This window comes from Thunnus thynnus, chromosome 10, assembly GCF_963924715.1.
Source record: "Thunnus thynnus chromosome 10, fThuThy2.1, whole genome shotgun sequence".
Classification (NCBI taxonomy): domain Eukaryota; kingdom Metazoa; phylum Chordata; class Actinopteri; order Scombriformes; family Scombridae; genus Thunnus; species Thunnus thynnus.
In genome coordinates, this window is record NC_089526.1 from 19,455,143 (window position 1) to 19,471,733 (window position 16,591).

The window sequence follows — 16,591 nt, forward strand, 5'->3', positions numbered from 1 at the left end:
AGATTTATCACTACTTTAAATGTTTTGTAGTGTAACAATCGGGGAACAATCCACTTGCTTTTCTATTCTGATCAAAAATAAGGTAGACTATGAAGAAAAAAAAATACTTTTCTGAACCCACGAGGAACCTCGGGTTACATGTTTTTATTTTGTGGTTACACACGTATCAGTGTTGAGCATAAGTTACCCAACAGCTACAGAGTGACATCTCGTGGTTGAGTAGCCTAAATTCATCCTTCGCCTTGATGTGGTCTTTTTCAAAACATTAGTCAAGGTTCACCGAGATTGGCAATGACTCATGACTGTACCGGCCTTCATTCTTCACTCATCCATTTGTAACCTTTAAAAAATCCTATAAATAGGCCTATACGGCATTCTTTATTATTTATAATTGTGCTTTTCATTTGCGTCTTTGCTCTCTTGGATCAATTGCCATCTTATCCTGAAGTATTTCTAAAAAGAATAGGCTGCTAAGATGTCCCTTCATTTCCTCTAAATGAATTCGAAATTTAACTCCTTCCTTAAGCCAAAACACTGAAACACAATCTCTACCCTCACCCTCTTTACTAGGCCTGTTTGAGGAGGAACAGCGTCATGACCTTGAGCTAAATGACGCACAAAGGAGTCCTTCCGCTGGAGCATCCTGCTGACGCTAAGATGGTGTGACACTGCGAGTGTTCAGACTGACAGGTGTTTTCTAGGTCAAGTCAGAACATTTATATGAGAGAAAACAAAGACAACACAATTGCCAAATGTTCCACTCAAAAGTATATATATATTACTCCAAAAGACAAAGGAATCACACGTTAGAATTTCAGGTATGAGTTGATTTAATCCTCTGCAATGAGAAAGTAAATGGCTGATCCAAAAGGTGGAAGCAAAACAAAGCTTTGCAGTTGCATGGACAGTAAATAAATATCAAAAATAATTAAATAATCACAGTACGTAAGAATCAGTGTGACATATGTTTGAGTTCAGACCTTACAAAGCAGATTCTCATAGCGAGGATATTTACAGTAAAAACTTTTTAAAAAACATATAGCTATAAGCAGCCATAAATCTGATACCCCTAAATAAGGAATTTCTTTATACATTTTACTAACAGCAGAGAAAGTTTAAAAGCATGTATGCTCTGTGAAGTTAGATTTGCAATATACAGCAGACACTGTTAATATAAAAATACACAATTTCATGTATTAGCTGGGAGTTCAGCGCCATCCACTGGTGGCCAAATAAATTACAACAAAAAGACAGTAAGATTAGAAAGTGTGCATCAGTTTGTGGTATCCAAGTTTTGTGTTATTTACAAGCAGTTTAGTAAAAAATAGTTTTCTTAATATACAGATATTGTCACTAGCTACAGTAGATTAAAACCCTGAATCACATTTTACAATGATTAACTGTGATGTATACATAGTGGACCGCTATTTTGCAGCACAAGTGAGAGACATGAATAAGAGAAATAACACCTGAAAAGACAGTTATTTGGCATTAAGCATATTGCTGAGAGTTCCTGAGTTAGCCAAAGCACCCAGTGACTGCAGTCGTTCATAATGCATACAGTATGTAAAAAAAAGAAAAAAAAAATAGCAGTGCAGACCTGACAGATTCCAAGAAATCAAACTTTTTTTTCACTCCATTATTAAGTACAGTGGCATCTCTGTGCTGAATACAATTCATCAATAACAAGTCACCACAATTAAAAGGAAAGAAGAGTTATTACAGGTTGTGCAAGGAATAACTTTGAGCTATACAGTTTTTTAAAAAAAAGTTCTTCTTTTGGCCCATGTTTAGCTCAGACACCTGACATGATATCATGGCTCAGTTGAAGGAGCTTATATTGCTCTATCCACCTTCACGCCGCAGCTCCTGGACGGTCTAACCCTGCGCAGCTCCCCATGGTTGCAGAGTGGCTTGAGGCAGAATGAACTGTGGAGACGGCTGCGGCAAGATGTAGTAGCCAAATACCTGCTGAGGCGGAGGCGGCGGTGCCGGAGGGGCACAAACTGTGGTGAGGAACACCGGACCGCCCTTCTTGTACTGAGGCCAAACTGGTGCAGGGTGGTAGTAGTACTGGAGGCTAGCAGGAAGCTGAAATATTGAAAGTAGTGCAAGAGATTAGCGAGGTGGAGACTTTCCAGGATGAGTGTTAGTCACAGTTAGTCCACATGGGAGGATTAGATGGTGCTTTCCTTTCTAGAACATGCAATACTGATAGTGACCAAATACTGTACATTATGCAGAAGAGACACATCCATGGTGTACTTTCTAGGGGTGTAACAAGATTCGTAATTCACTATAAGTATGTATCAAATGATTCACCACATAATTTGTTAAAAAAAAAAATCAACTCAATGCAGTGATATGGTTGCTGAGTCGAAATGGTATCTTCTGTTTTGTTATATTATAAAGCACTGCTGTTCTTGTATTACATATATTGAGAAATCCCTGTAAATCAGTATGACCTACATTTATAAACACACTCCCTTCTCTTCATATAAATGTGTATTGAACCATGAAAGTAGCATTATGAATTAAACCATGAACTCTGTGAACCCGTAGTGCTTCTATATAACTGCTTTACAGTTTTTCTCAGTTGCTTTGGCTCAGTTTTTGAATGACAGTTGAAGTCGTCCAAACAATATGTGAAATTCTTCATATTTTGTTACTTGTGCACAACAGAGAGAGCATTTCTCATTCTTTGTTACCATTTGCTAACGTTTTAGCAAGTTTAGGCAAATGACTAAGTGCAAATGCCTACGATTTGAACAATCATTGGTTGTATATGTCTTTGTGATCAAAATAGATTGTTCTTCTCAGGTGAATAGTTTTATTTTCAAAAATATGTAATACTTTTTTCATTGAGTAAGTCATCACATGCAGAATAGTCCATCTAACTGTCAAAATCTGCTGAACCCCCGTTTCCTAAATTGCACTGATATGGAGTGGTCTGAAAGTCTGCTAAATTGATAAATTTGTTGTCAGGCGAAACTTATGAATGAGGAGTTACTCACATCTTCGGTCAACCAATGGCATGTGCTGTCCAGTTAGCTTACAGGTGTAAGTCATGAGTATGGATATTGTAAAACACATTTATAGAGCTTGAGGGCGACAGAGTTACTACAATTTGTGAACATGGCCTGCTAAGATGAACACTGGACAGGGGCAACAGAGGTGCAAAGTGGAGGTGTAAAGTATAAGATCATCGACCACAAAATCAAATGTCTTTACTTGCTGCAATGGATGCTGCTTGTGATGACATAATAGCAGAAGCCTGCAGAGGAATGCTGCGGCATACAAGACGATTCTTCCCCCGTTGTTTTGCAAGAGAGAGCATTACATATGAGGTCGATGAGAATCTGTGGCCAAACAACTTAATTTTGAAACATGAATTCAAGGGTTTGGGTGAGTTACAGATGTTTGCAGGTTAATTATAGTGTTTTGCTGCATGTATGAGCTGTTTTGGGAGATGCATCTTCACTGCTGAGAACTTTAAAAATGTTTCGAGAAATGTGCCAAAGCATTTGAGAACAACTGTAAAGAATAAGAATGATGTTATTTTATTTTCATACTGTCAACAAATCCATGAAAAGACCAAAACCAACAATATATTAGTCTCTCAACTCTCTGAATTCCCTACACTCTGGCCCATTTGTTCCAATTAAAAGGCATACAGCTTTTAAAATGGGTCACAAATATTTAGTTTCTTTGTGTGTGTGTGTGGCATTTTTGCCTTCATTGGATAGTGAAGTGGCAAACAGAGCAGAGATGGGTATGACATGCAAGAAAGTAGTACCTACTGTAGTATCCAGCAAATGTTACACTAACAGGAATATTTGTTGCACTTGTTGGGGACTATTTCCAACCGTGTAGTAGTACACATTTGATGCTCTAGCAGCTGGACAGTGAATGCGGGACTACAGGGCCCGTGTTTATGGTAATGAAAGAGCATGTCACTCTGTGCAATGGTGTGGCTCATTTATGTGTTAATGGTTTTTGGACAACAATGGAAACCTATGGCACAGAGGAGTTGTAGAATTCATTGCTGGTTTTGCTCTAGTCATGTAATTTGATGACAGTAAGATGTATATACTGTAATATTGCCAGCATTTTCCTTTAATTGTTAGATACCAACAGATGGTGCTAAAAAAAGGAAGAAAAAATTACCATATTTCTGACGTATTTGACCTTATTTGGTCCTTCTCCTTGCCGCTTCCGAATCCTGGGCACCATTACGACCGTGTAGGTGTCGCCTTCTGCCGCTTGCTTCTTATTTTTATCTTCTTTTTCTTGCTCCCCCTCCATCTCGCCATCCTTTGTCTCCTCCTCTGTGTCGCTCGACGCGGCGGAACCACAATCAGAAGAGGTAGCAGAGTGGTAATCTGAGGTGTCCAGGTTTATTGAGTCCGTGGAGTCCTGTTCTCCCTTCACATCCTCTTCGTCCGCCTCTTCCTCTTTGAAACAGGCTATCAAGAAGGGCCTGCTGTTCTCTCCAGATCTGTGGACACCACACACACAAACAAACAAACACACACACACACACACGTCAGCTTATACTCCTCTTTTGTACTCCCCTTCCACATATTTTTTATTCATCATCTAGTAAAATGCATCATGATGACTCGCACAAAGTCCCGGCAAGAGTGGGAAATGCCTCTTTGTTTTTGAAGCGTGTCTGTCTGTGTCATTCTTTGCCTTCGCCTCAGCAGGCCAGACGGTGACTCACCTTGCGCACACCTCCAGTGGGTCGATCCACAGTGTGACCTCAGACGGGAGACCCAACTCACTGGGGGTGAGATTACTCTCCTCACATGCCTTCAGTAGCACTTCATCACAGAGTACTCCATTATTTATCCTGATGCATCTGTAAAAGGATTAAACCATAAAGGTTCAGTGTTTTTATATGTGTATCTCAACTTTCAGCTTTCATAAAAATGTCATAAAAATAAAGAGTGATACTATTTATAATGTTTGCAAAGAAAACAAAAAAGACATCCAGTGGCAAATGTGTGGAGTTTTCATATGGGTAACTACCTGAATGCCTGGCCTTTACTGGGGCAATCAGGGTACCAGTGGTCATCATATTTGTCGCATAAAAGTTTCTGCAGCTTCTCAGCAAATAATTCTGCTTTGGCTTCATCAAGCTTGCCACGTGCCACAGCCAGGCGTTTGAGGAAGTTGACTCCAGCCTTCACCTCTCTTTTCATGATGTCTATACAAACAGAAGAGAAAATAAGGGGGGGGGGGGGGGGGGATGAGGTCATCAACACATGTATCTGTGATTTTGTGTGTCTATATGAATATGTGGTTCTGTAATCACACATCGCTGTCAGCTTTCATCTGTAATAACTGCACTCACATTTTTTTTTCTGTAAACCAAAGTCTGAGGTGATTTTAGTTTTTGGTAACAGACTCTGACTTCCCTTCACTGAGATGTGGGGGGGGGGGGGGGGGGGAGGACTTCAGTTGCAGCGATAACAGCATTTCCCTGTTCAGTTGCCCCTGAGCCTTCTATTTTTATTACCTTGAGGGCGGCTAAGTGTTAAATGTGTGTAAAAGAGCGGCAGGCATTTTACAGCTACATGGCTCCATGTTGACAAAAGGAAAGAGTTTGTATACAGGCAAACAAGATGCAAACTAGCACTGGCATGTTGACTTTTTCAACATGCAAATCCAATGAGCTCACTGTGCTGTTTATCTTCCGATAGCATGCCTGTTTGAGTTGGGTGCCAATGTCAGCCTGACCAGAAAAGAAGAGTGTGTTTAATAAAGGCCAAGGCAATTTAAACTTTGCAGCTGAGCTGGCAAATGTTGCGGCTGATGTCCCTGACGAGAAAGTCACGCCTCGAAGTTTGAGGTGCAGACAGTCATTTGTTATTGTGGCTTGAAACACACCACCGTTGCCTCAGTCTGTGTAATGTGTTGTGAGAGAAAATTATTATTTGCTCTGGTAGACATAGCCACACCTCTTCAGAGCAGCCAGTGACACAACCATCCAAAGCAGTAGTAACTTCAAATCCCTTACAAATATGTTTTGCCATTACATGAGCTGTGTGTTTTCAATACTATGTTTTTATGTTCAAACAGCTACTTGGATATTACACTTAGTTATTAGTCTGCAAGGTAAACAGAGTCAAATAGTATGTATTCCTCAGGCTGTTGTTGTTGCTTCTTCAGTTATGCTGTTCTCCATCACTCACCCAGAAACTAAATATGTTCATTCCAACAGTCTCCACCGCCACTAGGTTATATATCTTGCAACTTCTAGCCTGTCCCTTCGTCTGACACTCATACATGAACACAGGTTTTTCTGGTAGGTTTTCCCGTTTCAGATTTTTGCTATGACTCTGAAGAATGTTTGAGCGGCCTTGGACATGAATTCCTCTTAATGCTGTGTTACAGAGGCCACAGGAATTGAAAACAGATAAGGTGTTTTAGCTGGCAGAGCTTTTAGCAGATGTCTCGAAGCATTCTGGGTTTAGAAGACATTAAAGCTTAATAAATTGTTTATGAATATTACTCTCGTACTATTTTTTTCCTTCTTGATTTTCAAAACTCAGTGTTTGTCTTTCAGCAGAATTGTTTTTTTGACAGAAAAATGATACTGACTTGACATGATCCACATTTGTTTGATCTAAATATGTGATGAAAAGCAAATGCTACTTCAAAGGTTTCAGGAAATAATTTAAAGGTGCAGTGAAATGGAATATAATATGAGTATGTTTTTAATAGCGTATAATCACCTGAAAATAAGAATCATTGTGCTTTCGTTACCTTAGAATGATCTTTATATCTACATAGGGAGCAGGTCCTCTTCCACGGAGGCCACCATGTTGCAGGATTTACTTCTACATACGTTTACCTCATTATTTGAAACTTTGGCTACGTTTAATATGAACATCCGACATTGTAATATATATATATATGACTGAAAATAAAGAAAAGCATAATGGGTCCCCTTTAATGGGATGACATTAATTTTTATATTTAAGGTGTTATTTTGCATGTTAGCACATCGTTGCTGTAAAGTGAAACCCAAGGATCTCCAAATTTGCTAAAGTTTTCAGTTAAACTGAAGTGGAGCTGCAAGAAATGATAAATATTTTCATTATTTAATCTGACCCTTATTTTCTTGATTAATCAATGACTCATTTGGTTTTAAAAATGTTAGAAAATAGTGAAAAATTACAAACTCACTTTCTTAAACCTCTGTGTTTTGTCTAATTAACAGTCCAAAACCCAAAAGGTATCCAGTTTACTATCATAGAGTGCAAAGAAATCCAGCAAACAAATTGGCACTTTGCCTAAAAATTGACATAAATATTTTTTTAAATCAGTTCACTCAACAATAACAACATGTAACATTGTTAAAATGATTTCTTCAGATTATCGTGAGGTCACTTTTTGCCCATATGGCCAGGTGTTCAGTGCCAGCATGTAACTGTGTCACTACTGACTCAGTGTAATGTATTTTACTGTAAACATCCATGAGTCATGATTTCAACTGGCTTGCATCATACCAAATTAATGATACATGTATGTAGATACTAGAGAAACTCAAAGAAATTCACATGACTAATGGTGCTCGTTTTCACTGATTCTCTAAGTGTCATTTCTTTGATCTAATCAGAGGGTGAGTGATACCATACAAAAGCTTCCAAACGTGACAAGCAGCAGCTTCTCAATCTGCAAACCCTGTTTACTGTCTTTTCACTGAACAGTGATACACTGCCATTATCACAGGCTCTGCAGATACTGTTTTGGATCCTACATGTGAAGACAACAACTTGACCCATTTTGCAAACAGAATTGCCCCCACTTCTGCTTACACAGCATGAATGTGTCCTGTAGTGTCAGTTTTTTTCATACCCGAAAACTACCTGAGTGTTGGTCTTGTATGCGAGGGCAGACTGGAGCTTTTACTTCTGTATGTTACTTGACAGCATGTTGATGTTTCTCCAATAACACCACATATTTATCCCAAACACCCTGTCACATACCAATAAGTGGAATCAGGTCAGAACAGATTTCCAAATGTGATTGACAGACAGTTTCAAGTGAAACATGTTGAGGTCTTTCCCGTGGTTTCGTCGATATTTAATTTAAGCGACAACGAAACCACCTTGTTTTCGCATCTGCTTGAAACAAAGGACACAACAAAGCAGTAAAGACAGAGCTGTGTGATCCAAGGAGGGGACACGTGTTAGCGTATGCCTGGTCGTGGATAGAAAAATAACAAAAAGATCAAACTACGGCTAATTTATTCTTCACCCCCAAGTCTGTTTCTCGGTCTTTGCTGTGATGAAGGAAACTTCACGCGGCAGGCTGGAAATAACGCATTTGGTTTTTCTAACAGCGCGGAAAGCCCCGAGTGGAAATTTAGAAAGTTAGTAGCAACAGGCCATGACTGTTAAAATTTCGGTAGAAAAGACTGTGGATTAGCCCAACTTGATAAGGCAATTTTCTATTATTTTGTAGGTCACACATTAAAAATTAAGCCCCATTTTAAAATAGTTAGAAGCAGCAAGAAAAAGTTTTTGTTGCGGGTCAAATAAACACACTGTTAAAATAAAATATAGGAATACAATAAACGAACCTTAAGATATAAAAGCGAGTGGCAGATTTATAATTATAACCCCTATCAAAACTGTGACAATGTAACAAACACGAGCTCGATTAACAACCCAGTAAAAGTGATTTAAATCATGTTAAATTCACTACAAAGTTAACAAACAGTGACTCACAGTTTAAAAACTAAAAGAGTCCAGTCTTCAGTCCTCGGCTTCTTGTCTCTTATCGTAGCTGCCTGCCTGTCTGTGCTGATGTGTTGGGAGTTTATGGTCAGCACATGTTGCTTCCTTGTTCTCTCTTGTTCTCTGCTGCTGCAACGGAGACGTAACATTACCGTCAGCGTGACTCACTTCCTTTACTCATCGCGGCGTGAGCAAGAACTGACTGGCTGCCGGGGAGAGCGACACCCCGCCTGGCCCAAATATGGTCAGTCAAGGTAAACAGCTGACTGGGGGATTTCAACATAGCACAACTGTTTATTGTTCACCAATTCCCACTAATCAGTTGTCATTTTACCGTCCAGTGATGACATCCGATGTAATACTAGTGTTGTTGTGACTTTTTGTAACTTTTTAATAAGCTATTTTTGTCAGAGGGTTGTCTGTGACAGATATAGCGAGCAACAGTAAGGCGACCCTATTGTTCTTACCTATTTTGGTTACCCTTTCTCAAAGACAAAGGACCCTCCTTTAGTTTACTTGCTCAGTTTCGCTCAATTCCTGGATACCTATGGGATCATGATTATGTTATTTGATCCCATAGACACTCAACAGTTGAGGCAAGATAGCCTGATATTGCTTTTTGATATAGGCCTACTTCAGACTACACCAAATAAATAAAAAAGGTCTTTCTGAAGGCATTTATTACTTTCTGACTCTGTGAAAGTGGGAAAAACAGTAAAATTCCCCAAAACTACTGTATCTCTGAACTATTTCTTTTACCAAGCCACAAACATTTAGGCTATTCTATGTGAGCTCCTTTTGATAAGTAATGTAATAACTAATGTAATATTTTTTCATTTCCATTCACTGAGTTTCACCTGAAACTGTTTGGAGGCCTGCCTCCCACTTTGAAAACCTCTGTTGCAGGCTAATTCATTCCTTAATTAAAGGTTTGACATTCAATTTAAAGAACCATTGTGTAGGATTTAGGGGTATCTATTTGTGGAAATGGAATATAATATTCATACGTATGTTTTCATTAGTGCATTATCTCCTGTATATAAGAATTGTTGTGTTTTTGTTATCTTAGAATGAGCCCTTTATATCTATATAGGGAATGGGTCCTCCTCCAACAGAGCACAGCATATTGCACCGCCATGTTTGTACAGTAGCCCAGAGCAGATGGCTCTACAGAGGGCCTTTTGCATTTTTCGCGTATTTCATGGCCATCGTAGGTTCTCCTACACGCTTGGAACGGGAGGGGGAGGGGAAGTGTATTCATTTGGTTGCAATCTGCAACCTCACTGCTACATGCTACTAAATCCTACACACTGGTTCTTTCAATCATTTTGATTTTCAGATTGTGAAAAAATCCTTTTGCTTGTCATTAGCACTTGAGGAAGAACTCTGATAACTTAAAAAAGCAATGTAAATGTAACTAAAAGTAATGTATACGGTACCATAATACAAGACAATCTTTGTTAACATGCTGATGTTTAGCAGGCATAATGTTTACTTCACCATCTTAGTTTAGCATGTTAAGAATGGTTCCTTGTGTATGTCTCTGAAGATTGTTGTGTTGTGTTTAAGTTCATTGAGAGCCAGAGTTAAATTCCTTGTATGCATTAACATACTTGGCCAATAAAGATGATTATGATCTCATTCTGATTATAACAGAAAGTAGGTTACACCTCAGGCTGACAGGAATGTCATTGGCTCAAGTTAAAACTTTCAACCTGATGATGGCCCTAAAGGCAAAGTCATCATATTTATGATTATTCATAAACAAGGGGGCCAATTAGTGCCTGATTCTGTACTATATTTCATGGAAATCCATCTAATAGCTGCCAGAGGTTTCACTCACAAGCACAAATGTTATGGTTTGCTAGAGGAAAAGTAAGGGGAACACCAAAGTTTTTAGGAGTCACAAACTTGCCTCAAGGGGATTTACAGTCTGACCAATATACAACATCTTCTATTCTTAGAGCCCCCCCCCCCCTCCCAAAAAATAATTAACAGGGAAAAATTGAAATGGAAGAAACCTCAGAGGAGCAACAGGGGAGGGATCACTCACTCTTCCACTTCTTCATTTGGACAGACATGCAATAGATGTTGTATGTACAGAATACCAAAAATTACAGTATGGACAAACAGAACAACAAAATTATAAATAAACCAATAACATATATAAAGAATATGATCAGGAGGGCATAAAGCAACTTCCTTGTACCACCAAACAGACAGGACAGAAAAGGGACAGACTACACACACACACACACACACACACATTACACTCATTTATGGTTCCCAGATTCGTCCTCTGGGAACCATAAATGTCAGTACAAAATTTCATGGCAATCCATCCAGTAGTTGTTGAGATATTTGAATCTGGTCCAAAGCGGTTGTCAGACCAACAGATCAGCATCGCCATCAATAAAACCAGGCCGCTAACAAAAAATAATCCTGCATTCAAAATTTGGTATAGGTGAAAGTTCTGAAGTATCATGATCAAAATGAACGGAGAGTATGAAAAATAAAGACTCACTATGCAGAATAAATCCTTTCCTCATGTAAAATTTTTATATTATAGCCTATTATTGGATTATTATAAGCCTATGCATTTCATATACTGAATATACTCCAAGTCTCATCTTTAGCATTGTTCTTATAAATGAATCACATGGTTTGAAGGTAAAATGTAAATGAAAAATATACAATAAAATTAATCTGCAATGTATCTACTGACCATAGCTGCCAGATAATTATGGAGTAAAATACGCAATATTTCCCTGTTTAAAGTGAAAATACTCAAGTAAATTATAAGTACCTTAAAACTGTGTCATTGACTCTGTGTTTCTGGACTTTTTGTGTTTTGTGTTTTTTTAGTGTCGCTCCGTGTGTTTTCTGTGCTCTGGTTTACAAGTTGTTTGTAATAACTGCATTAGCCATTTCTGTTTCTTTGTGTAGTGCTTGAACTTGGTGTTGTTTTTTTCCTCTGACTGCAGGGTTTTCTTTGGCTTTAGCTCTGCCTTGCTTTGGTTTTATTCTTGTCAGTTTGTAACTTCCTATGTTCCTCATGTGTTGCCGTCGTCCTGGTCAGGCTGTTTTCCCCTGCACACCTGTTCTGTGTTTAGTCTTGTTAGCCTTACCCTGTTTGTTGCCTGCCACACCCTCATTGTCTTCATTGTTAAACAATCCTTGTGTTTCCCTCTTTATTCCAGCTCCTGCCCCACTCAGCTGTGTCTTGTTCTGTGATTAGTTCCTTGTTTATTTATACCTCTCTGTTCTTTGTCAGTTCATGGTTGATGTATCCCAGTGTTTGCAGTTGTTGTTTTTGTTCCTTGTGTTATGCTCCTTGTGTTTCAAGCCAGTCAGTTCTGTTGCATTCATCTGCCTGCAACCTGAGTCTGGTAATAAATATGGTTTCTTCAGTTCCTGTTGCCTGCCTGTTGCTTCTGCTTTTGGGTTTATCTGCCCACATAAACGTGCCAAACTGTACTTAGAGACATAACTTGAGTATATGTACTTTCCACCATCGCTTTTTAAAATTTTTTTAGCAATAATGCAGTTATAAATGTTGGTACTTCATTAATAAATACTCGTGAGTTTCTCACTCTCCAATACGCCATCAAATCTGCAGTTCCAAATGTTAGTAGGTCATCAATAAAGAGTTGTTTTTACCATAATCTATCAAGTCCAGTGAAATGGGTTTTAGTTTGAATGTTGTGCTCCTCTTTTCCAGATGATAAGTGGTCAAATTGTCCATTGGAAGGGTTTTCCTCAGGAACTAAAAGGACAAAGTAAGTATCACAGTGAAGGAGAATAAACACCAACCAAAGAGATTTTTCTTTGTGGCAACCCCCAAATTGTTACTAATGGGTTATAACTGATAAAACTTGAGTAAATATATACTTAGTTACATTCCATCAGTGGTTTTCTTTATACCCATAATGGAGCCTGATTTTTTGTTTCATCTTAAAATCAGGGTTGTGAAGCTCTTTGAGAACTGCAGTTGACTATTCAAAACTGTAAAAGGTAGTTTCACTAAAAAAATTCTGCTATGATGTGTTTTCAGGTCAATGCAGCTATTTATTTCATTTCACAAGGAACTGACACCATTTGGCCTAAACTGTGATTCATCTCAATTTCAAAGAACAGTCCAACACAGTTCCTTTTACACACCCAGTGCTCTTTTGACCACAGCGCTACAGCCATAACAGCCTGTGAGTCAGTGTGTTTAAGATCAATAAAACGTCCATAAATACCAGCAGTTCACAGCAACACAGACTGAAAAACTGCAACTCTAAATCACCACATACAGTCTCATGTCATTATTAACAAGATTCTGCAGGAGTCTTTTGTTTGTTCTCTATATTCCCTTTCTTTTGGCAGCGTTGGTGTCTGTATGTGTGTGTGTGACTGTGTGTATCCATCTTTCTTCCTACTACATAAATCAGTTTTTTGTTGCTGCTATAATATGATCGTTTACTTTTTAGTAGTGGTGGAAGAAATATTTAGATCCTTTACTTAAAATAAATGTAGAAATCCTGCATTTATCCTCCAAGTATTATAAGCTCAGTGTACTTTTGCATAATTGCCACTTTCAAAGTCTTTTTTTTTAAAATTATGATATTACATTACTGTTTAACCACTGATGAAATATTGCAGCTCATTGGGGTGCAGCTATATCTGTCAGACAGTTTAATCTACAGTATTTTAACAATGCATCACATTTTATAAGCTGCCAAATAAATGGGGATGGAAACACATATCATAAACACGTGTTGCATTTCACTCCAGACAAAAAGAGTGTTTGTTTCTCTTTGTGACCACTAGAGAGCAGGCTGGTTTCTTTTCTCGGATTTCATCCAGTTAAAGGTGTTAGTGGCACATTTCTACAGCATATTACACTAAAAAAGGAACCACATTAGTAACTTGCTCTTTTTAAGTCTTCATTGCTTCATAGTCAGGTATTAACTGTCTTTCTTCATTCTCATATTTTTCAGGTATCATTAACTCTGTGCCCTAATCATCCCATTTGCACTTCTTCAGCAAAATAATCAATCATAAATGTTTTAAATATAGTATTTTTGCAAAACTTTTGTAGGAAGTGCTGCAGTCTAATATAAGGCTGACATATAAAGAGAAATAATTACCTAATTACTATTTCTTTTCTTTATTTAATTATTTCTGAGTCATAGACTGGTCTCATTTCCTCTGTTCCCCTTTTATTTGTTCTTCCTCTTAACTATGCCCACTTGTACACCCTTCGCCCCTTTCTCTTGCACTAATTTACTCATTAATCACTTGGTTTCTCTGTTTATTCGTTTAAATTTTCTTTTTCTTTCTCCCATCAGTTCCTATTGTACGTGTTAAGGTCAGTGCAGGTATTTGAGGACAGTGTGTCAGATCTGTGTGGATTTTTCTTCACTCCCGCCTCTGCTGGATCACACTCCCTGCCCCAGATGCCAACTCAAGAGTAAATTATTACTGTGAGTGTGTATGAGAGAGATAGAAATAGATAGCTAGAGATAGAGGGATGAGATGAGAGAAGTAGAAAGTGTTGAAGAGTGGGTGTCTTTGGTATTTATTAGTGTTGTTTTGGCGACTGATGGAAACTAAATTACCTTCTGTCTTTATTTCTTTTCTGTCTCTCTTTCTCACTCTTTTGCTCCTCTTGACCTCCATCCCACTCCATCTCTTGAGTTGAACCTCTGTAGGCAACTCCTATTGTTAACTGTAAGACTGATTGCATTACAATGTCTTTAAACAAGCAATTAATTTTCTCTAAGAGTCACGGGTCGTTCTGCTCCCTTCTCTTTTTCTTTCTAATCCAGCCTCTCATAATAGCTTCTCAGGCCTCACAGCTTTTGCACGACTTTCTCCATCTGAAAACTATTGATTTTAGTGTCAGTGTGTCATTTGTGCTCCTCAAACACAGGCCAGGATTTAGCTGTGATAATGGGAACCCAAACTGGGGCGATTCATACACACACTTTTGATGTACATATTTCTCACAAGTGTCATGATTCTGTAGATAAGTATTGGAAATGAAACCAGTGTGATCGCTCTTTTTCAGGAACAGCTTCTCTCTGAACGCATCTGGCGGTATCAATGAAGCCCACACGCATACACCACATGCAGCCTGCTTCGCCTTTAAAAACATATTGATTTCTCTCTTTCGCAGGGAGCTTAATGCGATCGATCGGCCAGGCTCTTTCAAGATCAGCGCCAGTATAAGCATCTCTTCCCCTAACACACATGCTGCCTCTTTCCCCTCAGGTAATGATTGTCCTTGGGCTGGGGGAATAGTTTGTCAGCATTAAGAGAGAGAAGTGTTTCTCGTGGCATCCAGTCCCTCTCCCTTCCTCTCTGGTCCCAGGTAATGTGGTTAAGTATGGGACGTATATTTGCCTCTTTAACAAAAGGTATGAGCGAATGCAGCACACACCTCCTTTGACCTTTATCAACTGCCCCCCCCTCCCTCCCTCCCTCCTCCTCCTTCTTCTCCTCTCCACCTCTCAGCCGGTCGATACCTATTTGTATTTGCAATGCATTAGAGCAGTGGCCTCTTTTTAGATTGAAAAAGTTGTCTTTTCTTAGTTTGGCGCCTTGCGGGCAAATCCCTCCAACAAGACAGATGCTCTTTATGAACACTCTCCACCCATTTCTTATCTTATTAAGGCATATGAAGATCAGTTTGATCACATCCATCTCTGAAGTAGTTCAGCTTCTAAAAACCAGAGATTTAGACCTATTCTAATCCTCAATTGACAAGACAAAGGGTCCAGCCATGCTTGCAGCTCTGTGAGGCCGTAATGCTCATTATACAGAAAACCAAGCTGCCAGGTGAAGTGACGTAAATGTAATATTTGGCTAGAGGGTGGTGTCAGAATGAAAAAAAAGGTCACAGACAAATAATTTGCAAGTAATGGTAAGTGTGGTGCTGCCATGAAAAGTTGTTCAGGTCATTTGCTTCTATTCTTGAATAAGTCTTAGTTTAGTTTGTCTATTTTTAGTTTGTCTGTTTGCACAAGACAAGAAACTGCACCAGTGTGGAGGATTTTAAACGCCTAAATGAAAACAAGTCAGACAGTTGTTGATTTCACTCTGAACAACAAACTCATGTTGGCGCTTGAGGAAAAGTTAGGCGATCACCAAAGTTAGTAGGCTTCATTCTCTGAGGACCATGAATGTCTGTACAAAATTTCATTACACTCCATCAAATAGTTGTTGAGATATCTCTGTTTGGATTTAAGTGGTGGACAGACAGACATTGCCATCCCGCAATTTTGGATCAAGACCTCTTAGAAACAGCCTTTCACCTGCTGCATGGCAGTGGTTCCCAACCTGGCGGTCGAACCTCCCGAAGAAGTCACAGATTAAACCTGAAGTGTCATAAGATGTTTGTAAGATAAGACAGAAGAAGAAAAAACATTTTCGCTACTCAAAGTTTCATACTTTTTCTGACTTTTCTCAAAAAAATGTTCTTGTGAAATGCAAGAGAGTTTTACCTCTTCAGGAATCTAGAAACTATTTAAACAAAACAACCTGAGAATCTTTGGTTGACCTGCTCACAGATATGAAACCTGAGACAAGGGGTTGTGAGAAGGAATTTTTTGTAGCTGTGTTCAGTACATGTTCAAACAAACTAAACATCAAGCTGTTGTGAATGAGAAGCAGCTGCTTACTGATGTACAGTGCATTTGCGATGCAATCACTGAACGAATAAAAAAAAAAAAAGGAACTAATGACACATTTCTACACGAGAATTGTTGCAGTATTTTAAAGGGAAAAGTTTCCCAGCGTCACTTAAGTTTTGCAGACGGCCCTTCGCTGTTGGGGTTCAAGCATGTGAT

General features: G+C 38.8%; 1 protein-coding gene across 1 annotated transcript; it reads right to left on the reverse strand.

Moving 5' to 3' along the window:
- Window positions 1–812: 812 nt before the first annotated feature.
- On the reverse strand, window positions 813–8,905 carry si:dkey-79d12.5 (maternal B9.15 protein). Its single transcript, XM_067601943.1, has 5 exons — window positions 8,745–8,905; window positions 5,035–5,212; window positions 4,727–4,864; window positions 4,168–4,498; window positions 813–2,091 (listed from the first exon to the last, which is right to left on the reverse strand). The coding sequence occupies exons 2-5, from the start codon at window positions 5,205–5,207 to the stop codon at window positions 1,879–1,881; spliced, it is 855 nt and encodes a 284-aa protein (XP_067458044.1). The 5' UTR covers window positions 5,208–5,212; window positions 8,745–8,905; the 3' UTR covers window positions 813–1,878.
- Window positions 8,906–16,591: the final 7,686 nt, after the last annotated feature.

What these genes read in the sequence shown, in the direction of transcription:
- si:dkey-79d12.5 (XM_067601943.1), bottom strand. Translation starts at nt 5,207, where the DNA reads ATGAAAAGAGAGGTGAAGGCTGGAGTCAACTTCCTCAAACGCCTGGCT. An exon ending in AGTAAAGGCCAGGCATTCAG is followed by an intron (nt 4,865 to 5,034) that starts GTAGTTACCCAT and finishes ATCCTTTTACAG; the next exon opens with ATGCATCAGGATAAATAATG. An exon ending in TCAAATACGTCAGAAATATG is followed by an intron (nt 2,092 to 4,167) that starts GTAATTTTTTCT and finishes TCAATATTTCAG; the next exon opens with CTTCCTGCTAGCCTCCAGTA.